Source organism: Seriola lalandi, unplaced genomic scaffold (genome assembly GCF_002814215.2).
Source record: "Seriola lalandi dorsalis isolate HSWRI2012SDOR001 ecotype SW California unplaced genomic scaffold, Sedor1 jcf7180002054956, whole genome shotgun sequence".
Classification (NCBI taxonomy): Eukaryota; Metazoa; Chordata; class Actinopteri; order Carangiformes; family Carangidae; genus Seriola; species Seriola lalandi.
In genome coordinates, this window is record NW_019525507.1 from 312,651 (window position 1) to 335,109 (window position 22,459).

General features: G+C 43.1%; 3 protein-coding genes across 3 annotated transcripts; 2 read left to right on the forward strand and 1 right to left on the reverse strand.

The window, feature by feature from the left end:
* Positions 1–703: 703 nt before the first annotated feature.
* On the reverse strand, positions 704–10,955 carry kbtbd2 (kelch repeat and BTB (POZ) domain containing 2). Its single transcript, XM_023395108.2, has 4 exons — positions 10,760–10,955; positions 8,177–8,762; positions 4,911–5,076; positions 704–4,381 (listed from the first exon to the last, which is right to left on the reverse strand). Exons 2-4 carry the CDS (start codon positions 8,347–8,349, stop codon positions 2,822–2,824), a joined length of 1,899 nt encoding a protein of 632 aa, XP_023250876.1. The 5' UTR covers positions 8,350–8,762; positions 10,760–10,955; the 3' UTR covers positions 704–2,821.
* Positions 10,956–11,714: 759 nt separating this feature from the next.
* On the forward strand, positions 11,715–15,140 carry buc (bucky ball). Its single transcript, XM_023395034.2, has 7 exons — positions 11,715–11,829; positions 11,995–12,147; positions 12,235–13,692; positions 13,811–13,912; positions 14,437–14,526; positions 14,611–14,680; positions 14,871–15,140. Exons 1-6 carry the CDS (start codon positions 11,823–11,825, stop codon positions 14,640–14,642), a joined length of 1,842 nt encoding a protein of 613 aa, XP_023250802.1. The 5' UTR covers positions 11,715–11,822; the 3' UTR covers positions 14,643–14,680; positions 14,871–15,140.
* A 1,543-nt stretch (positions 15,141–16,683) lies between these two features.
* On the forward strand, positions 16,684–21,181 carry LOC111645800 (uncharacterized). The gene is made up of 5 exons (XM_023395114.2): positions 16,684–16,763; positions 16,882–17,154; positions 18,086–20,218; positions 20,516–20,614; positions 21,125–21,181. Exons 2-5 carry the CDS (start codon positions 16,884–16,886, stop codon positions 21,151–21,153), a joined length of 2,532 nt encoding a protein of 843 aa, XP_023250882.1. The 5' UTR covers positions 16,684–16,763; positions 16,882–16,883; the 3' UTR covers positions 21,154–21,181.
* The last annotated feature ends 1,278 nt before the right edge of the window (positions 21,182–22,459 follow it).

Sequence of the window (22,459 nt, forward strand, 5' to 3'; positions counted from 1 at the left end):
GGTGGCAAATGTGTGTTCGTAGAGGGGGTTGTTGTTGTGGTGGTAGCACAAGGCCGGACAAAAATGCACCCATGTGCTGTCCAACAACAATTCAGCAGCATCACAGGGACATATGAACCCAGCGACGTCAGGGTTAGCTTTAGCCCGAGGCAAGCAGAAACTCACACCCAGTGATCCTGACTGACAGCCAGTACAGACGGCCTCAGCGACAGGGTCAGGATAGTTCTCATCACTGATTCATACACTCACTTTACTTTAATTTTCTTACTTGTGCCTCATGAGCAGCCAAAAACCCCAAAAGTATTCAATTTATTATGATGTGAAACAGAGAAAAAAACCCACATTTTCAGTCAAAGATCTTAAGTCAGCAAATACTTAATATACTTTTTTAGTAAATAAACTAATCAATTCTTCAACAAATAGCTTCAGCATGTTTTCAGCTTCAAAGTTGGAGCATAGCATCCAGCGCTATTTTATTGTTTATCTGCCGATTTTGCAATTTCACTTAAGTGATATGACAATGAATTAGTTGACTGAAGAAAAAAATGAACTAACCGTTTGCCGAACTGTGTCATCATAGGATGTGGGAACTTGTGATGGACACAGTTTGAATTCTTAAGTGCTTTACTTTTCTTTTAATTTAACAAAAGAAGCCAAACAGACACAAACATCATACTGTAGGACAAACGAAACACGGAGTCAGTTTCAGGAACGTTTTTGGTATGTTTTTTAATAAATTAACGTTCATTCAAAATACAGTGCCAAAGGAATATGATGCAGCCAAACATGCTAGTAAGGGTTTGTCATGAAGCACCTGTGCTCATGTTTTTAAGGTAGGAGGAAGACCCCTTCCCTCCCCAACCCGCCCCCCTCCACTACTGCTAGTGGTTGCCGGGACGATTTCCATAGCAACAGCCCTGGGCCAGCCCTCTCTTCTCACAACCAATCAGCAGCAAGAATCCTCAATATTCACTCAGAAAAATTAAATCTGATAGGAAAAAATGGATAGCTACCCACAATCACACTACAGTAATGTCTGATATTAAATTAAAAAAGACACTAATACAAAATAGACCTGGTTATTTTCCCCACACTAAAACAGTTGTCTTTTAAACATATGAAAAATATATATTTCATTATATATATATTTCAGCAGCTTGGAAATAAAAAAATGCATGAGCCCGTAACCTATGTTTGTACTGAGAGTGGAGTTGTGTGTATTTGCAGAGACCCTCGTGGAAAGAAAAACACAAGTATCATGATCATGTGACGATGGATAGAGTGAGGTGTAGACTGCTGGCTGTGTGGAAGACCTGTGTGCAAACACACTGACAGACAGGCTGTTGAGGCGCTATAGTGGAGTCAGGGTGGAGGACCGAGCGGTGAGGGAGGAGAGGTGATGCGTGACCGGACCTGCAGTCACCCTCTTTTAAACCCCTCTCCGCCTCTCACTTGTTTCCCCGTCAGCCCTCCCACCCACTCCGGAAAACAACGGCCCCTGTTCCTTTCGTCTGCAGGGCCTTTTGAGGAAAGAGATGGATCCTGTTCTCAGGGAATACTCCGAGCAAATATCTACATTTTTGAGCATCAAATCCTTGCCCCTGTGGGCTTTCAGCGCTGGCTCTGAAAAGTTTGTGTTTTACTCTTTTGTGGTGGGTGGTGGCTGTAGTTGTCGGATTTGCAGCAAATACAACCAATTCCAATGGATACCTCGAAACAAAGCAACACAACATGTCAACACTAGCCCTGAAAAATCTAGTCATCATGCAGGTACAGCTGCAACTGCATCTGCAGAGTAAGCAATTAATGATTTAGTCTATAATATGTCAGAAAATTTCCAATAAGCGGATTACTACTACTACTAGTTCCAGAGTCGATATAAACCTTCAAAATCAACATCAAAACATGCACAAAAACTTCTCAAACCATTCCTGCTGCATTATCAGCTGCTCCACCATTGATCAGTCAGTTCAGTTCAGTTTCTTCACAACAGAGCAACATAGCTCCACTGACCAAAGCTCCACTGGAAGCAGCACCTTTAACTACTTATTAGCAAAATGATGAAAGCTTGTAACACTGGACAAAGTAAAAATAAACGTGGATTATGCTAAAGGATGTGGTTTGAGAAGTTTCTAAAGATCAATTTGATACTTTTATTTTGTTGTAACTGCGTCCATGCTAACTTCGGTGAATCCAAGACGACCACGGAGCAGCAAGCTACAAACTTTTCAGAGCCTAAATGCAAAGCCTACACAAAGTGCAAGTTTAATACTCTAAACACAGATTTTTCACAGAGTGTTCCTTTATCAGTGGTGAGAAAAGAGAAAAAGAGGAGAGGGGGGAAAGAGAGGGGAGCAATGGTCGGAGGGTGGGGCTGGGGGATTTTGGTACAGTTGCCATTGTCATTCCGAGAAGGTTTACCAGTTAAGTGCATCATCATCCTCATCATCACAAAATCAGTTGACGTTTAGATTATCACATTGTAGAAACAGTATGACAGACTTGTAATAATATCTAACAGATGTCACAACTGACAAAATAAAAAGAAAAAAAAAAACAAAACAAAAAAGAACCAAAAACTTTTCAGATTACTAGTATTTTTCAGGGGCATCGCTCCAAGCTTCTTGTTTTCGGGCTGCATCACTCACCAGCAACAGCTGTAGCTAATGCAAGCCTCCAAAGTCCAGAGATCCCTCCACGACACAGATAATGTCAAACCTTTCCATATCTCAGAGAACTCATCTGCCCCCCCTTCATGTTCATCCCTCAGCGTTACAGATTCCTGGTTCAGTCAGCGAGGTAGGGTAGGGGAGGTTAAGAGCTATACGTGAGGGAGGGTCACCAGCTCCCCGTCCACCTCGAACTCCTCGGCTCCGTCGGGGGAGAAGAGGTAGGTTGGGGGTTTCCAGGGGGACTCCTCCAGGCAGGAGGGGTACAGCTTCCCCACTGCACAGCGGAAGTCCTTACCCAGATCCCAGAGTACGCGTTCAGACACAGGCTGCCGCAGGTACCAGCGGTCCAGCTCCATGTCATACTGATAGATAGCGTATTTGGCGCGCTCGTTCATGTGGGTTTCACGCATGAATATGCAAAGAGAGTTGAGCAGCACCACTGCCCGCACACATGGGTCCGAGTAACGCTTGGCAGGGATGTTGGCGGCCAGGCGCCACTCGTTCTTGTTGACGTCGTAGATCTCCACGGTGACGGATGAGCCGTCGATGGTGCTCGTTGGCAGGCGGATGCCAGAGTTGCTGACCACGTGGAGGCCACCGATGTAGAAAATTAGGTCACCGAAGGCAGCTGCTGAGGCGAAACAGCGGCTGGTCTTGCGCATAGCCATCTCCACCCAGGTGTCGGCTCGGGGGAAGTAGCAGTACATCAGGTCGTGGGTCATCACGTAGATGCAGTCGTGTGCCACCACAGAGGTGCTCCAGTTCCAGGCGAAGGGCAGGGGGCTCATCATGCTCCACTCATCCTTTTCGCAGTCGTAGCGCTCCACCGTGCGCTTGTTCAGCTCTCCACCAACATTGTCTCCCCCGATTGCATAGATGTAGCCATCGCAGTAGACCAGCGAGGGCTTGATTCGGGCACACAGCATGGGGGTTTTGGGCACCCATGCATTCTGCTGGGCGTCAAACCAGAAGAAGCTATCGACCGAGCGGAAGACCGCCTGTAACTTGCCACTCTTGCCGTGGTTGGTGATAGAGTTTTTGAGAGGGATCTGCCCGCCAGCAATGAACACATCATTGTCGGGTGTAACAAGGGTCCCCACCTTCTGCAGGTCCCCGGGGGGGTTGCTGAGCTTGTACACTTTCTCTGCCTGCGGACTGTAACACACCACCGTAGTAAGCAAAGACCCGGACATGACATAGCCCTCGCCTTGCGTTTCTGACATGGCCTCCATGAAAATCAGCATCTCCTCCTTGGTCATGCCTAACCGGGGCTTGAAGAACTTGGGCATGGACTTGTAGAGGCCCTGCACCACCACAGACTTGTCATTGGGCGGCAGACCCTGGAACCAGGCACGCTGTGTCACCTCTGACAGGGCGTCGATGCGGATCTGACTGAGTACAGAGGATAGGTGCTGCGATCGAGCCTCCATGTTATACTCCAACCAAAGCATGGCCGCCTCGCGCACCGTCTCTTCTTTCTCCACGTTGAGGTTGTCGCTGCTCAGGACGTCTATCAGCAGCTCGTGGGAGAGCTGGAGGAAGGCTTCCTGTCGGTACACCATGGGGAACTTGTGCTCCACCATGCGCTTGGCGCTCTGTTTTAGCTCGCTACAGCTGAACAGGTCGCCGATGCTCAGCATGCGGACGCAGTTCTCAGCGTTGATCTTCTTCACCAGATAGTCTCTGCACTGCAGCAAGACGTCCTCCACCTGAACGGGACAAAGGACAGAGAGAAATTACAGTCAGAAAGCTGCAGAAAAAAACATATCTCTTTGCATTAAAGGACAAAGACACAAAAGTGGAACAACACTAGTATGGAGATATTTTATCTTATTCTTTTCACTGATGTAAATGTCCATGAACATCATAAATCAAAGATGTGAATGGAAAGAAAATTAATATTTGTATGCTGTGGCCACAGTGGACTCTAGATTATAGAATCTACATATCTTCATGAGTCATTTTTGGCTGGTTAAGTAATTTGAATGAAAAAGGACTCAAGGAATTAAATGTTGGCGTCTTAGTAGATAAAACGGCTAGAAGACTTAAGCTGACAATCGTTGCTGAGCTTGTACGCTTTCTCTGCCTGCGGGCTGTAACACACTGCTGTAGTAGGTAAGTACCTGAGTATAATACAAGCTTACCATGTTTTTATAGGCATCCTTAAAGAAAGATCCAAATGGCTATTAGAACACTTGATATGCATTTCTTGTTTGTTTTGTCTACTGCTGTACTGACCTGTAGGAAGCAGGCGGTCTCATAGAGCGGCTCCACGGTGCTATCATTGATGGCCAGGTTGCCTGTGTAGGCGTAGGTGATGATGATCTGCAAGGTGGCTGGGTCCACGTTCCTAAGGTGGACGTGGGTCTGTTTGCTCTCACTGAGGCCACTCATGAACATCGCCCTACAGGAGCGGGAACACAACGGTGGAGGATCATCAGTCAACACAGTCCTTATTTAATGGAGTGAAGAGCAAGAGATCCGAGATTCACTGATGTTTCCATAAAAGAAAAGTGAAATATGACTTTTATATTTAAACTTGCGGCATGTTTGAGTCGGTTGTCATGCAGCAAACCTTGTTAGAGTAAAGTTTTTCATTATATCCTTGCTGCGTCATGCTTATATTATGTTAACAATTGTCAGATTTCTCCTTTTACTGTACTTGGCAAACACAAACCATTTGTGCAAGTGAAACTGGATCCATGGAAACCACATATTTTAGAGCTGCAGACTACAGCTGATAAAGACCAGTAGTCTAAACTTAGTGACATACAAAATGATGCCGTTGCCCTAATTGACATATCGTTTCTCTCTAAGGAAACACATCCTTTTAAGGCTGTATTCATTTAAATACAATAAACGCAAAGAGTTGAGAAACCCAAAGTTCTCTTTCAACACCAAATGAATTTAATGAATGCTTCCTCAAGTACCATCATTGCTAAGCAGCACATTCAAGCAGATAGAAGCCACAATGACAAAGCACTTGTGCTGGTTACAGACAAAAGGTGAAGTGGTTTCTCTGGATGAAAAGACTTTATTTCTTCCCCATTTGTTGCTGTTTGTTTCAGATTACTTCTCTAAACTTCGAACTGGTTACACCGTATAAGACCTATTCCTTCATATCAGCACATATTTAAGTTTTCCAGCCAATGTTTTGTAATCAGCAAAGACTGACTTCATAATAAACCCATGAGACAGGACATCCTTTCAGTCTACATTGGGGGATCACTGTTTTAGTATCCAAACTTTTTCTTTTAAATAAACAGAGCCTCCTAATGACAGCTGGCCAGTTGCCAAAGTGGCTGGAAAAACAGACAAAGTAACCAACCAGAGCCAGTCTACCTGTAATTGGCTGCTGCAGGAGTTAATTTCCCACTGTCCTTGTGTTATTTGAAAACAACATCCAACTATATCTTTTTCGTTTTAAAAGCTGATAAATTAATATTTGTTATTGTTGATTAATCTGCTGATTAGTTCTCTGCGAACTGGCTCCTCATAGCATATGAACCTATACGTATTCTAGGTCTCAAATAGCAGGACTGAATATCTCTGGCTTATTTGGAGCAGATGTTACTACCAACCTGATACTTGACAGTTGTTGTATGCGGATTAGCCTGCCCACCAACCCAATTTCCCTAATACTGAAATGACAAAAAGTGACAGTTGAAACCCGGCCGGTGGGATAACTGTGCACGGTTTAGCTCCGGCTGGGGCTCTGACTCCCAGTGTATCTGCAGCAGCCTCGGCAGGCCGCCTACACTTCCACGTCGCCATTCCTCAGCTCTCAAGAGTGAGTCAGAGCCTCTTTAACCTCTTTCACGACATCAATTTCTCACATTTTATGCATCTGGGGAGCCGTTATTGGCTTGAGTTGGTAATTCGCATTTATGCTGCTTATGTCTTCGGAGCCAAACGCATAGTGCTGCAGAGATATTTTTGAGAGGCGCACAGCATGGGCAATAGAGGGACGCTGGGTCTTTTTCATTAGAATTTCTGTTGATTCGGTTTGCATTTGTGTTAGTGGCACCTTCTGTTTATTCCACACACAATACATTTGCTGAACTGGAATGCACAAACACATCGGTTCCTGTGTGCCAAATAATTTGTTGCTCCAACAGCTCCAAGGAAAGGTTTTTGAACAAGTTCCCTCAATTGTTTATTTATTTTTAAATTGCAACCAAATTCAATGTACTTGTCAGGAAATTTTATAGTAAAATAAAACTGGTGGTGGTTTGTGACTTTCTATAGATGATGAAATTTTATAAATGAATATTCATAAATATAATTACTAGATTAAAAATATGATAATAGCCGTCATTTGCAGCCTCAGTCTTCATAATATTTTGTCTGCAAACCAGCTCTACCCTTGTGAACAGCAGTTTTGGGGGTGTGTGTCTCTGTGCCGATCACAGCAGGGGCAAAACCTGCCAGGCTGTATTACGCAACCCTGCAGGCATACCCCTGCACCCCCTCCCTCCTTTTCCTCTCTTTCGTCCCCTTTTCTCTCCATCTCTCACCAAAACCTACGTGACCAGACTTTCCCCTACAAACAAGTTCCCTCCAGAGTCCCGCGGTACACCCCCCCTTCTCTGAAGCAAAGCGTGCAAGACGGGAGGAGGTGGAAAGGAGGGGCAGCAGCAGAAGGACAGAGCCGCAGTTTGGAGGAAGCGCTAGGACACCTCTGAACCCTGGAGGGGAAATGCTTTGCATGTTCGCACCAGATAACGAGTGCGTGGGAAACAGTTGGGAAGATCGGGGAGAGGTGGGTATGAGGGAGGCATAAAGTTGTCGGGACCTTTTCTTGGAATGCGTGTGTGGAGTGTGGTGTGCAGGGAAAAAAGAGGGAGGGAGGCGTGAGACAGACAGGGAGGTGGACAGCGTGTTCAAATGCTTCATGAGCTCCTGTCATGTACAGATGGACTCTTCCCAGAGCTGAGGCTGCTGCTCTGTCACATTCACTGCAGTGCACACACTATATTATGCAATGTTGTGCGTACAAATGAGGCCTCCTGGGGGCCTTGAGGGATATGTCTCTGGTACTACAGGTTAGAGATTGCTTCATTTGTTCTGTGTAGAAATATATATCAGAGACGGAACAACTGCCGCAGAGGGCGACCCGAGCCCCCGCTTTTAAGGAAACACCATCCCCTTGTTTTCCATCCTCCACGTATAGAGTGGGTAACACTTGCTGTACGACGTGCTGCATTATTCATTGTAACTGTAGGAGGTGAGCACTTACACACATAACAACTGCGCTACATAATAACAGCGTATCTACACTTCATCCCAACCCCCCCCGCAACCCCTAACTGAAGGGAGTAATTGCTGTCTTTAAGCACAAAAAACCTGTGTGGTGCTTTATTAATTGAAACTGTAGGAGACAAATTCAGAGGAGATATACCACACAAAGCTTGGGCACAATCAGCCTGAGGTTTTTAAAAAAACAGGAACCCCCAACATACAACATGAGCAGCATGAGGCTGATTACAGTGTGGCGGACTCACCTGAAATAGGAGCTACATGTGGCCAGGACCATCTTGTGACATGGGAACTCCGTGTCCTCCACCAGCAGCACAACATCAGTCAGTAACTTCTGTTCATAAAAGAACTTGAGCTGCTCCAGGAGGGAGACAGCGTAGTCCGTGTTGACCGGCCTGCGCTCACTGAGATCCGACATGGTTGCATCCCATGAATCGCGCCCCAGTTTTGAAAAGTCACACGGCCGGCAGAACCGGACTCAAGCCAACCAGGAGAAAAAAAAAATTCTCAAAGATTCAAGAGGGTAAACGGGGGAGAGGGAAGGGGACAGCTCTCTAACACCTCCACTGGCCAAAGTGGAGGTGTTCGACTCCTATGTGGAAAAACTTCTGCTGCTCCTTCTCCTGGAGATGAGTTGAAAGTTGAGATGAGAACGTTCTGGGGTTGTGGCAACCAAGTGTAACCGTCAGGAGTCCAGGGGTCTTGGGTGAGGAAGGGGCAGTTTCCCCACGTGGGTCTATCTGTTGTCTGAGGTCATGCAGTGAGGCACTAGGTACCGGAGGTAGAGAGAGAGTGCGATGACTGTCGCAACACTGCTACATCAGTGCTAATCTGAAAAACAAAACAAGCAATGATGAGTCTAGAATCCATGCAAACTAGCAGTACAGAAAAAAACAACTCCTACTAAATCTATGAACTCTCTTCATTTTTTTATAGTCCAGTTTTTGGGCTGTCAAGTCTGGCAAACATCCTGAAAATCTTATTTTATATGAAATCTGCACTTTGCACAACCTGTCTCCCCTTACATGTCACCTGCTGCCATCTCTCCCCTCAATCACCCTTCATCCAAAGCTTCCAGAAACTGCACTGACAGCCAGACAGTTGCTAACGGGAGAGTCTGAATGGAAGTGGGCAGTGACTTTTGGCTTTCTATAAACCAAGACAGCATCTGGATTAAATGAATTCACAGGGGGTTGCTTGAAAACATATTTCATTCATAATCTGGTTTAGATTAAAGATGCATCAACTTCACATTACACAACAACAGCGTTTACCTTCAGTGTTCAGCCCCAAACCAGAGCCCCAAGACCCCAAAGCATCTTAAACCTAAAGTTATTAGTCCCATAATTTCCCCAGATATTTGTATCTGCTATGATGGTACTGGTATTATGGCATATCCTAGTTTTCTTTCTATTTCAGTTATTTGTGTAGTTTTCATACTTTAGTCTATTTAGTTGTTAGTGTATAGAATTTAGCTGTTAATTGTATTGTTGATCCTTTGCAGTTATAGTGAACCATGAGGATATTACGGTTCATGACGGTAAAATCTAGTCAATGAGATACACCAGCTGACTGAAGAGCCATGTGGTACAATTTGTCAGATATTAATAGGCCATTGGTAAAATATAACGTTTCAATCACGCACACAAAAACACATCATCTTTTTGGCTGTAAGAGTTGAGCTCCACTGCTCACTTCTTAAATGACTTTGTGCTTTTTGGCAGGTTACCATGACTCAAAGCCACTTTTACCATCAGTGCCTTCATTGGCTTCATGCAGCACAGCTTACACCTTACACCCTACACCCACAAACAACACTACTACTAGTGCCGACCAGGCCACCCTGTTCCAATAAGGCACTGAGGATATCATTTGTGGAAAGAAGGAGAACACCATGCAATTTTAATAATATCAGTTGTTATGTCAACTTCTCAGCCGAATATCTATTACAAATTCAGGGTCGTGCATCGATGCATTTTGCAACGATCTCCACACCACATTGGATCAGATCTGTTTGATGCTGTTAACACACTCAGATTCAGGATATTTCTAATTAGCGTTAGTCACTATTAGACACTAAACTCATATTAGCAGATTTCACTGACAATTCATAAATGTAAACGTTAAGATTGGTTAGCAGTTCGTTTCTACGATGCATGTTCATATGTATGTCTAGCCTGTGAACAGCGAAGGATGCAGTTTGGTAACAATGTGTGCAGACTGTAGGTAAATGTTCACCTAACGTTAAGCCATCTAACACACATCAGCTTCATGCTTAGTACATATATACTCTATTTACAACTTTTTACCCTAAAAAAACCCGCTAAGTAGCGGGTTATTCTGGAAGTAAAGGCTGACATTTGAAGGGTGTTTAACATTTTTGGACTAGCCTGATGCTGGCTAGCTACGTTAGCACATCACCGTTAACCATCACGTTCAAAACAAACCTTGTTTAAAACAGACAGGTTAGCCAACCCAACCGCTCGTGTTCTCCGTAGCTTTGTTTCAAAGCGCTAGCTCAACAATGTGATCATCCTTGTTTTTGATCAATACATCTGATCAGCTAGCTTTGATTTCATGTTATATCGCTAGCTCAAGTAGCAACTTTAGCTTCCCTCCGCTCACAGTTCCGGGGTCAGCTAACGTGGTACCATGCCTCCTGGTGACTGTAAGAGAGGCGAGCATCTGACATGATTAGCTCATTTGTAAACTTATTCAAAAAAAGGACGTGATAGTCACAAACCAACGCAGCAACCAAATTAGAGAGCGGACATGCTGCTAGCACACACCGCTAAGCTAAAATAGCTAAATAAACGGCAGCTAGCTACCTGAGAACTTCGGCAACCAAAATCCAAGCTCCTTTACGGTAACTGCGGGCAGACTCCACAAACTGAACCGTCACCGTGGCTTTTCCAGTCAGCAGATAGTGCCAAGTAAGCTCCTGAAGCCGAATTTAGACATTAAACAGTTGTGTAGAAGCGCCGAGCAGCGGACACCCTTTCAGCGCATCATAAGCGCCTGAAAGACCAGAGGCCAAATCAGGATACTGCGCAAGCGCACACACTAAGCAGCCTAACAGTGACCTCTGCTGGACAGACGGACACACAGTAGCACTGCAACCTTATGGAACCTTATGAAACGGAGTATACATTTAAATTTATAAATACTAAGTTATGTATTTTTGCCTTGCCCAAAACACTGCAGATAGGGAAAACATGTTTTTTATGTGTTAACAACCTGAAACTAGCACTTGGTAAATATTCTGTAGAGTTTTTAGGATATTGTATTTCTACTAAAGCCTGTTGGGCTGTAAGACACTTATGTAATTAAACTATCATTTTCCTTTGGAGGAGGCTTTGAAATATTTAGACCTTTATACGTCATACAACTTAACAGTGAATAGTGTAAACAATAAAAACATTGCAAAGATAGACTTTAAATTTGATGTCGGTCAAAAGTTTTTGGTGAATGTGGGACTCATTTCATTTTCATTTAATTCATTGACCTTGACAGATTTTTATTTTCTGTATTTGTTGATTTCACTTTGGTAGAGTTTTATTTTCTGAGAGTTGCACACGGCTTTGTTGGAAAACCTAGGCTACATTTTATCCTGGTTAATCTGACACTGCTCAAACTCATTGTGTTTACAGTCCCGAGCAGAGCCGCAGGTGTTTCCTATTTGACTGATTAGCGGAGATGTTTCAGCTTTTGTGAGTCGGGCGTCTTGTGGACCTGAGAGAGACGCCGTTCTGCTTATATTTGTTTAAAGAAAAATTGAAAAACAAACTTGCCTTTAATTTTCAGGAGCTGGGGGATGTTTATTATTGTTGTTTTTGTCATCCCCTTGAAGTGTTTTATTCTGACAGGTTGAGCAAGAACGCGAATGTGAAAATGGACGGTAAGACTTTCTTATAACGTTAATTTTCCTAATTTAATTAACAACATTTGAGCTATGGTGACTTCTTGGTTTTATCACAATTAAAAACAACGAGTAGACAGTTACACTTTTTGTATGTTTTTTTTCCTCATTTGTTTCTGATATCTCACCTGCTGCTTCCTGTAGATGGAGGCAAACAGCCACATACATTTGGGGGTGGACAACAGAGAACTCACCATCCCAGACCTTTTTTCTATGTCCAGCCACCATCTCAACCTTATTACCTCTACCAGCACTGGCAGATGAACAACCCATACAGTCACTATGGTTTGCCTGGAGGTATCAGGCTATTTAAACTTACGTTTTTGTTGCAATCATCTAGTACTGATTGCCTGAAATCTCACAATTATGTATCTATTTCTCTAGGTTTTAACTTTAGCCGTCCCTGCATGCACCCTTACCAGTACATGCAGTATCCTGGCTTTGTTTTCCCACATGCTCCAATATATCCAGTGGATTACAGGCGAATGTTTGAACCTCGGTTCCATGCTCCTACCTGGGGTGACATGCCTCGCCAGCAACATCACCCGCAGCCTCATCGGTCTCGAGAAATGGCCTGCTCAGAGGCTCAAACAGATCCCAGCGATGCCATAACCAAGCTCATCGAATGCCTGGATAAAATTCGTGCCAACGAGCTGCAGGGTGCTGAGAGAGAGCTCGACTCTGGTGTCGCCTCCCAGTCCTCAGGGATGTTTTCTCCTGGAGAAGAGAAGAAAAGTGAAGAGCAGGGTCACATCCTACCTTCAGTGCCTGACGACAGTCCTGCTGTGACCTTCAGTGACTCCACAACAGCGGTGTATGACGGTGAGTCCAGCCAAAGAAGCTTAGACGCACTGAGCCCTCAGGGATGCTGGTCAGCGGGCTTGGAAGAGGAGTTGCCCCTCGATAGCTCCTCTGTTCATGAAGAGTGTCCTGAGCTTGAGCAGCCAGCAGGAGAACACTCTCTTCCTCTTAAGAAAGAAGAGGTCACAGATATCCAGTCAGATATCTTAGTGACCAATCCAAGTGTTCCCAAATACGATGCTGTAGAGCTCCTGAAGTCACCGACACCGTCCTTTTCCTCCGCTCAGCCTGTGCTTAAGGAAGCTAAGAGCAGAGACAAAGACTCAAAGACAGATCACCAGACAGGATCCTTTGATGAAGCCAAATCCAATCCAAGCTACCAGATCCTCAAGCTGCCTTTTGAGAATGTTTTGACCCCTGGAGCTGCAGGAGCTGGTCGTCTCTCATCCCCCACAACCTCCTACTACTACAACTACCTCCCCATGCAGTCCACCCATGAGCGGATGAGTGTTCTCAGTCCATCTCTTGATGAGCTTTCCTCCAGAGATGAGATGTTCTCCACAGACCTGGAAGATGCGGACCTTTTTCCCAACAAACATGTGTATACCGGCAGGAGGCTGCCAGAGGTCGTTGGTGCTTCTCCTCAAGCCGCTGAAGAAATAGAGGAAGTGTGGCTGCCAGGTTCAAAGAGGTTTGTGTGCGCTTGCTGTGGGAAAAGCTTGGCAAAAGGTGCAGGTAGGAGCAAAGTCCACAGCTCCAAGATGTACCGAGATGAAGCCGGAGACTCTGACGAGGAAAGCAGGTATGGAAGAGGGTGTGAGCAGCCGGTCAGAGTGGTTGTGAAGAAGCATTCTGCACCCAGGAAGCTGCATTCTCTCCCATCGAGACATTCAGCAAAATTCAGGTATAAAAGAGGCCAATACAAGGATCCCTCGGATCCATTCGACCAGGAGGAGGGTCGTGATCTTTGTAAGCAGGATCCAGCTGATGGTGAGATGGAAGAGATGACTAGCAGCGAGCTGCAGTGCGGAACATGCCAGGGTAAGTCTCAGATAGGAATGTTTTTTTTTTTTTCTAGGTTTGACACTTAAGTTGACAATCATCTTCAGTCCAAGCCTTGTGTAAATCATGTTAGAAATCTGTGTGAACTCTTTCATAGACAGACTCTGCAGAGATGATCTGACCACCACAGACCAAGGCAGGTGGGGAGACGGTGACGTGATTCCCAGGAGGAGACAAGCAACCCCTCTGCAACGACATGGTAGAAAAAAGAAAGAAGATGAAATGATTCACAAAAATGAATATTGAGACTTTGCTGATGTTTGTAGGTAAAGCAAGATGCATCTTGTTCCATCTCGGTGTCAGTTTGCAATTTGTTCAAACAGTATGAACAGCATAATAAGGATTTTGCAGCCAGGTGGGAGTAGTTTTGGCCCCATATTTATTCATTTACCCCTCAAAGTTTGGTGCAAGCCTAAGAAAGACCAACCAAAACAACATCTGGGAACACATTCTAAAATATAAAATTCAAGATGTTTCTTCACAAACTGTATCCACAATAGAAAGGCCAAAAAAATGGTGAATGACTCCAGTATCTTTGAATTGTTAGTTAATAGTTAATGGTGGCGTCCTGGTCGTGTGTTGTTATGCTAGTTGATGCGGGGATAAAGAAAACATGAATTTAAATTCACAGAACATGATTATGCAATTCATTGTAATTTAATCTATCCTAACTGTAATATCTTAAAGTTGAGCCGCCGATGATTTGATGCATCTATTTGACAGAGATGAGTACTCAAAGGAAGGTGATGTACCACAGGCCGAGAGATGAGGACAATGATGACGATGAGCCACCACCATTACACTGGGAGAGAGGTTGATTAATGTTTGTCTTGTGTAATACTGTTAACTTCGACCTTGTTATGAATGTAATGATTTCATTGTTTTACTTTTTGCCAGACTCTACCATGAGAGGAGACCCAAGATGTTAATGTCCCTTGACTGACTTTTGAACAAAGTGTGTTGAACTGTAGGTGAAATCCGCAAAACACTGCACAAGATGAAGCTTTTCCATAATACTCACAATACTTTAAAAGGGAAGGAGGCATTATTTTTTCCAGATGACTGACAATTGAGTTCACATGCACCACAATCTGCAACACTTTAAAACTTCAGACTTGGTGAAAACATGTTGTAATGTTTCTTTCTTTCCTCCACAGGTCCCCCCTAAAAGGTGTAAAATGTTTCAGGATAATGTGTTTGAAAATACTTAGAGCACCAGGTGAAATGCACTGCACAGGACGCCTCTTTTTGTTAGATAAAAGTAAGGAAAAAAAAAAGAAAATGTATAAAGTTTCTGCAGTGACACTGCCTTGCACTATTCATGATTGGTGGATTTCACAAACAGGTAAATGGGCTGCAAGGTTGTGTTGCAGATGATGGTGTGCCACTGTTTGGGGCCAGTCCAATAAAATAATTTCATTATTTAAGCTTTGTGTTTAATTATTCTATATTATGTCATTTTGTGATAATGCTTATTGTGCTGGGAGACTACAGATTTTACAGCGTTTAATTGATGGACATTGAGGTAATTGTTCTGATGTCTAGGTCATACTGGTTGATGAAATCCTGGTGTGTATTTCAAGAAGCAGGTTTAGTGATTTACATGCTCTGTATCTGGACAACATGGAATAATATGAAACACATTTACCAGATTTGAGAAGGTTTAGGGGTTAAAGATATGAGAATCTAATGTTGATCAGCCTGTAATGCAGCATACCTGTTATTTATTTTTGAAATATAGTTATGGCAGCAATAGGAAATGAGTATTGATCTGTAGAACCAGGTGCCAGGTCAGATATGTGATTTACTCAAGCTACCAGCTATTAACCCTTCCTATCTAACTGAGCTAAAATAATTAGTTGAATAATCGATCTGCCCTTTGAAAGGAAATTAAGTGGCGTAAAATGTGATGAATGAACCGTTTAAGTCATTTTTCAAGCAGAAATTTCCAATATTTGCTGATTCCAGCCACTAAAATGTGTTTGTTTTCTCTGTATTACATCATTGTAAGTTGAATATCTTTGGGTATGGACGGTTGAATGGACAAAACAAGACATTTGAAGATGTTGAGCTTTTTTCACTATCTATGTTCACTTAATGATTAATAGGTTAATACCAAAAATTGATCTAACCTTTGCTCTAGTGGATGCTCTAAACATGTTTTTGTACACAACAGTTGTGTTTTTATAGAAACCTGAGGCAAAACTTGTTCATTTATATTGTTTTTCTTGAAGAGAACATGATGCAAATAGCAGAATGCACTGTTGTGGAAATTTGCAAAAGTAGATTTTAATTGTGTAGAAATGAAGGATATAAATTAGGCCAGTGCAATGAATCTCTCTGACAGGCACCTTCCAAAATCCATAAACAGAAGACCTCTTAAAACAGCAGTACCGATTTAAAATCACTGTCAAGGAATCAGACTGGTCTCAGAACATGTTTATTCTTCATGGATAATAACGTCTACAAATACAGCCCCAGGCAACCAAACAAACTCTCATCTAACCTCATAACAGGCCCTTCAGTGGTCAACCCTGCATCTCAACACAAGACGTGTGTGCTTTGCATTTTAGCTCTGCTCACCTGCAAATGAGGTGAACCTCAAGAAAAAGAGCCTGGAGCTCAAAAAGATGCTATAAAGAAGATGTGCCACTTTGAGCTATCTATCTATAACCTATGGTCCTGTTATCTCATCAAGCCGGTGCAAGGTGCAGGTGTGCTTTGTTAATGAAAGCCAGTGAGCTTCTTATTTCCATCTACCTAAAGTTTCAGGTCACAGCAAGTTGGTTCAAGACACTGATCTTACTTTTCCTCCTATCTCTGATCCGTTGTCTGCCTTTCCTCAGGTGAGTTGATGCACCACAGTGGGAGGAACTCGGTGGGTCACAAACAGCTTTCATTGGCTTTAAATGCAGGTCATTAAACTCTAATTGGATGGTTGTCTCCCCAAAATCTAGCCAATGAGTACAGCATGAGTCCACACCTTTGATTTCTAATTGAAATCATACTTGGAAAGCTGTGTTAGTTTGTTAGTGATAATCCTTTTGCGTGTAGGTCCATTTGTTTTGCTGTCAAAATACACTGAAACTATCTGGTATCTTGCAACAGATTTTGCCAACAAAGAAACGACAAACTATTCCTTTTATTTGCTTCTTGCCTCTTTGTCAGATATGGAGGCAGACACGTCTACTTTGCAACACTCCTACGGTCGAGGCCCTCGGGGTCCAAACCCGCCACATGGAGCTCAACAGGCCCAGGGGCATCCTCAACCAGCTCCAGGACCTTCAGGAGCTCCACGTCCTGAGGAGCAGCACCACAAACCTTTCTTCTACATCCAGCCCTCGCAGCCATATGTGCCCATGCAGAGTCTGCAGTGGCCTGTGCCTGTGCCTGTGCCCATACCTATGTCCTACAACCCGTACTACGGCTACCCTGGTTTAGGTAAGTGCCAAAATTCTTTTCTTTTTGGCATGACTGATGGCTTTGTGGAGGTACAGTAAAGGAGGTACAGGAGGTACACTAAATTCTATCACAGTTTCTACATTTCCCGTACATGATTATTATTATTTTTTTAATGAGCTGGTGCATATCACAATTCAAAGTCATATATAAATGTGCTCACATCTTTAGATTTTTTTTTTTTGTCTAGTGAGGTGATCATCCATTTCTGAATCATCATGTTCTGTTTAATATTCAACATTCCTGTTCTGTCTGAAGTGCACAAGTTGCATGTATCATGCCATGTAGAATTTCTTTATTTCATGCTACATACTATGCACAGTATTTTGCAGGTTATAGACATTCATAGATCCCAGATGATGAATCTTAATGACTTTGGTTTAATTTGTCCAATCCTTTTTGACCAAATACCTGCAAAATGAATGACATTCCCATCAGCTCCAGCTGTATTTTGTGTTTAACGCTGGTTAGTACATGTTAGCCTGCTAAAGTGCTAAACTAAAATGATGTGATGATGGCTTTGCAGAGCTGCTAGCATAGCTGACTTTTAGTTTTGTTTTAAACTTTTACGTCTTATTTTGCAGCTGCTTTGGCTCATTTTGCATTAGGCTGGGTTCTCTTTGGTGCAGAATTTTGCAGGGGCCTAAAACTGAGAATCAAACCTGCGTCTTTAAGATTTGACCAAGCTAAAACCGATAGGTATACCACCAAATATGAGGCCTGACGTCAGACCCAAGGCTATATTTTTGCCTTATTTAATCTTTTGCGTACCATCACCTTCCTGTATTAGCATCACCTTTTGCCCTTTCCCAACTGGGCAGTTTGTATCTACTGGTATCCTTTTTTAAAATAAACTTTTTGAAACAATTGTACAAGTCATGATGGCATTAATTACTTTTTTCTGTCGTTAAAGGTTATGGCATGCCAGTGATGCCCCACTACCAACCAAATCAATACATGGAGCCACCTGGCTTTGTTGTACCCCATACCCACCTCCATCTGATGGACTACAGGCGCATGCTCAACCCCCAGTATTACCAGACCATGGCCTACCACTCTCGCAGATTCCGCTATCAACACAATGGCCCAGCCAGAGAAATGACCAGTTCTCAGGTTCAAACTGAGCCACTGTCTGCAACCCTGAGGAACAGCACGCCAGGTTCCAGTGACACTGAAGCCTCCAGCGGCCTCCCAGTTTGCAGCGGTATCACCCCCAATGTCCCCACCAGCAAGCCGCTCTCACCAGCCTTGGCTGTGCAGAAGAGGGATCATTCTCTGGAGCTAAAGGACATGGTTCCTTCTTCCACGACCAGGACGCCACCAAATGGCAGCTTTGTGATTCAGACTGAGGAGGTGAGGATTGAATGCTGCACTACACCGGTGGGAGTACAACTCCTGCACTCTCATGAAACTGCAGAAGTGTCCCACAGATTTTCCACAGACGTGGTCCAGTGTAGCTCCATCCTCCAGGGCAGCGTGCTGCAGGATGACGGACTGTGCCTTCCTGCAGACCAGTCTGAGCAGGCGCTACAAGCTTGTCCTGACATTCTGCTAGTTGGGACGCCCAGCAGCAGTGAGAAGATCTCTGCTCTGGAGGAATCCAAGAACCAGATGGACCCCGTCACTGAAGTCTCAAATTTGGGATCTGAAGTAGCAGCTCATAGTGACGTTGAGGAGACGAGGAGCGAGAAAGACCTGAGCGTGACCTCTGAGAATTTTCACTTTAAAGTCGTTCACCTGCCCTTCGACCCCAAATATCTAGATGAGCTGCGGAAGATGGAGTCCTCTGTTTGGTCAATGGAGGAAACCTTGATTCCCTCCCCTGAATCATTGATCCAAAATGGCTGCACAGACTCTCATGATGAAACACTGGCTGCTGCTGAAGTGCCCTCAGCAGATGTGCTGACGGTTCCTACAGAAGAGGTCATCCCCATGATTGAGATGCCTGATCTGGTAGAGGATGAACTGGAGGACATGACCCCCACTGTGGAGGGTCCTGTGGTTGAGATGGTGCCTGAGGCAGATATCTTTCCCATGATGGAGGCTGCAGAAGAAGCTCCTATGAATAAGTTGACATACACAGCACAGGTGGATATTGCACATAAGTTGTTGTTGTTGGATAATTCCCCTCTTATGGGAGATAGAAACCAACACAGAGGAGAAACGAATGTCCAGGAACACCAGGACACTTCATTTGAATCGTTGCCTGCCTACCTCCCCTCAACCAGCTGGCTAGCAGACTTTGATAATGTCTATTATTGCAGCAAGATGCCATCAACTCCAAAGAAGCAGAGCAGACCTCTGAGCCACTGTGGTTTAGATGTGCCTAGCAGAAGAAGAAAATTAGACCTAGAGTACAAAGACCAACCCACTGTTCGCAAGCCAAAGGAGAGGTACAAACCCAAAGGCAAGGCGGATCGGCGAAGCCTCTCTGACCACGAATGCTGCCTTAGCAGAAATTTCAATGAGAATGCATTCATCCCATATGCGTCCAAGAGGGAACGACTTTGCTCCAGATGTCTGGCAAAACGCAGGATCTGCACATCTGCCAGTCCAGGAATTGATGACAGGAGCTTAACAAGAAAAGCTGTTCCCTTCCAACAGTTGAATGACGCACTCTTACCAACATGTGAAGCATGTAAATCTCACACCAAGAAACTGACGAGAAAAGGCTCCAGCCCTGATGTTCGCGGTCTTCATCACGGACTCGACACCGAGGGAGAATCTTCTGAGAACAGCTCATGTCGCAGAGGCCCTAAATGGAGGGCGGCTGATGATCCCAGGAAGCTCACTGACCTCAAGAGGCCGCTGGCCTCCAAGCAGAACCTGGAGAAGTGTCCTGCAGTGATGTACCCAAAGATGAGGGAAAAGAGCTGCGTGTGTAACGAGCCGCAGCAACATCAGCCTGTTGCATGGGAGAGGCTGCGCCACTGTCCACACGGGAACGCCATCCGAGAAATGGATGAAAACTGCGACATGCCCGTTTCTCTTCAGGAAAAATGGAGGAATGTGGATGAAATTTACCTGACACGCAGGTGGCAAACTGGTAAGCAAGTCTATTAACAGAAAATTGTCTACAATTAAGGTAATTGATTAATCATTTATTTATTTATTTTTTAAGCAAAAATGATATTCTGTTGATATTCTACCTGAGCAGTGCAAATTCCCAAAAATATTTACAATTAATTAATTAAATATATATATATATACACACACACATAAATACATAAATGAATAAAATAAACATGGGTCTTTCAGATCCCCTGAGAAGTTTCCCACTTTACCTGCTTTATCTTGTTATTTGTCTGTATTCCTTTTACAATCACAAGTTCTCATCCAACAGAGAAGTCATGGAAAGCAGTGGTGCCTAACCCTGACGCTGACAGCTCCAAGAATGAAGTCAGATCACACTTGAGTAAACACAAGAAATCACAATCACAAGGTTTGCTTTCACCATTTCACCTCAGTCAACTCAGCTGAACGTGAGTCATTTAACAAGATTTACACCGAAAAAAGGGAGGTGAGCTTTGTTCATGCTGATGTCTTGAAATAAGGAGAAAATGGCATGATAAATGCATTCATAATATAAACATAACGTGTCACTTGCTGCCTCTTCTCATTACCAGAGACTTAAATCGGCATGCATCTCTGATCCAAGCCTTTTCTTTGTTCTTCATGCCAATTTGTTGCCTGTGTTTGCACAGACATTAGCATATTAAATTCTCACTTTTCTTCATTCAGCGGCTCCCCTCCCTGGTTCTGTGTCTTATTGCTGACCCGTTTTTGAAACTTCTTTCTTGGCATAGTTGCTGTTCTGTCGTAATATAATCCACAATGCTGTTTTTTTTTTTTTTTTTTTTTTTTTTTTGTTTTTTTTTTTTAAGCGAGAAAATAATTGTCACAATATTCAAAAAATGTACTTAACAATTTCTGTAATGTGTTTTTTCCGCAGGAACTCGCAGAAAAGACACAAGATGCTGATTTGCACGAGCACAATTCAACAATGGGGAAAAAAAAAAAGAAAATCACTTTTTAAAAAATTAATATACACTTAATTTAAAATATTTCACTTAATATAATTGTATAATAAATCACTATGTTCACTATTTATTAACATTTAAATAAACACATTGATTATAGGTTTTTGTATTTGTCTTGGTTTAAAAATGGTCCTTTTGCACCTGTGGTAGTAATTATATTTGTCCACTAGATGGAACTATTTCTACATAAACTACACAATCTAACGGGGGATAAAATGTCAAACTTGGGCTTCATTTATTTTTTTCATTCACATGTAATACATAAATGATAGAAAAACTTGAATATAAACTGAATTTAAGTATAAATACAAAGCTCTGTAAAGAATACATGGAGTGAGTTGTCCTGCAGTCTGACAACTTGTTTCCTCAGGTGGCTGCTGATATATCTTCCTTCCTAACAATTTTAACAGACCAATTTAGTTTTCATCTCTGGTTTGCACATGATTAATTAAACGAGACGCTGTGATCACATATTTGCATAGGACCTTTAACTGGCAGTCTTATCTGGAATGACTTTCAGCGAGCATTAAGGTGGGTGTTTATCACTGTGCTCAGGTGAGTCACTGGTGGTCTCTCAGTGGTTGCCAGGGGATCAAAATTACAACCTGATAATGGTGTAGACTATAACTTATAACTTCTTAATAAGGCTGGTAGCTTTAATGGTGACAGTGATGCAAATAAAGAGACAAACCTTGAAGCAAGAAATGGAAAGTAAGTTTAAAAATATCAAAATCTCCATAATCCACATTCAAGTTATGACCTAGTCTTTTTTTCATCCACTACTTTGTTCTTAACTGAATTATCTCTGTAACTATTGGATAGATTGTCATGAAATTTTGTTGACTTTATTTTTTAAAAATTCTAAGAAAGCAATTTCCTTAGTATTTCCTAGTATATTCAACTATTAATTGCAAGTTAAGTTTCCTGAATATCTACTTGTTACATTTACTCGAACTTTAGTTACAGCTTATAAATGACCAGTAAACTTGTTATTTTTGAGTATACAAGTACTTTAGGTTAAATGCTAATTAGCAAATATTGAAAATTACCGTCTGGGGAAGAATTTTGTGTAACTGGAAGTTTTTAATTTAATACTAATTCATATTTTTATTGTTTTATACCTGACTGCTGTGATGCATATTGTGCCGGTGTCTAAAGTAATATGTTGTAGATTTAACATTGACATTTTTGTCATTGAGTCTACAGTCACACGGTAACTCAGACTGGGATAAACTGCCCAGACTCAG

Excerpts from the sequence above, each read along its gene's own strand:
- kbtbd2 (XM_023395108.2), bottom strand. The coding sequence starts at position 8,349 with ATGTCGGATCTCAGTGAGCGCAGGCCGGTCAACACGGACTACGCTGTC. Across the intron at positions 5,077-8,176 it reads ACATGTAGCTCCTATTTCAG|GGCGATGTTCATGAGTGGCC; the intron begins GTGAGTCCGCCA and ends CCGCTCCTGTAG. Across the intron at positions 4,382-4,910 it reads AGACCGCCTGCTTCCTACAG|GTGGAGGACGTCTTGCTGCA; the intron begins GTCAGTACAGCA and ends TGTCCCGTTCAG.
- buc (XM_023395034.2), top strand. Across the intron at positions 13,693-13,810 it reads GCAGTGCGGAACATGCCAGG|ACAGACTCTGCAGAGATGAT; the intron begins GTAAGTCTCAGA and ends ACTCTTTCATAG. Across the intron at positions 14,527-14,610 it reads ACCATTACACTGGGAGAGAG|ACTCTACCATGAGAGGAGAC; the intron begins GTTGATTAATGT and ends ACTTTTTGCCAG.
- LOC111645800 (XM_023395114.2), top strand. The coding sequence starts at position 16,884 with ATGGAGGCAGACACGTCTACTTTGCAACACTCCTACGGTCGAGGCCCT. Across the intron at positions 17,155-18,085 it reads CTACGGCTACCCTGGTTTAG|GTTATGGCATGCCAGTGATG; the intron begins GTAAGTGCCAAA and ends CTGTCGTTAAAG. Across the intron at positions 20,219-20,515 it reads GACACGCAGGTGGCAAACTG|AGAAGTCATGGAAAGCAGTG; the intron begins GTAAGCAAGTCT and ends CTCATCCAACAG.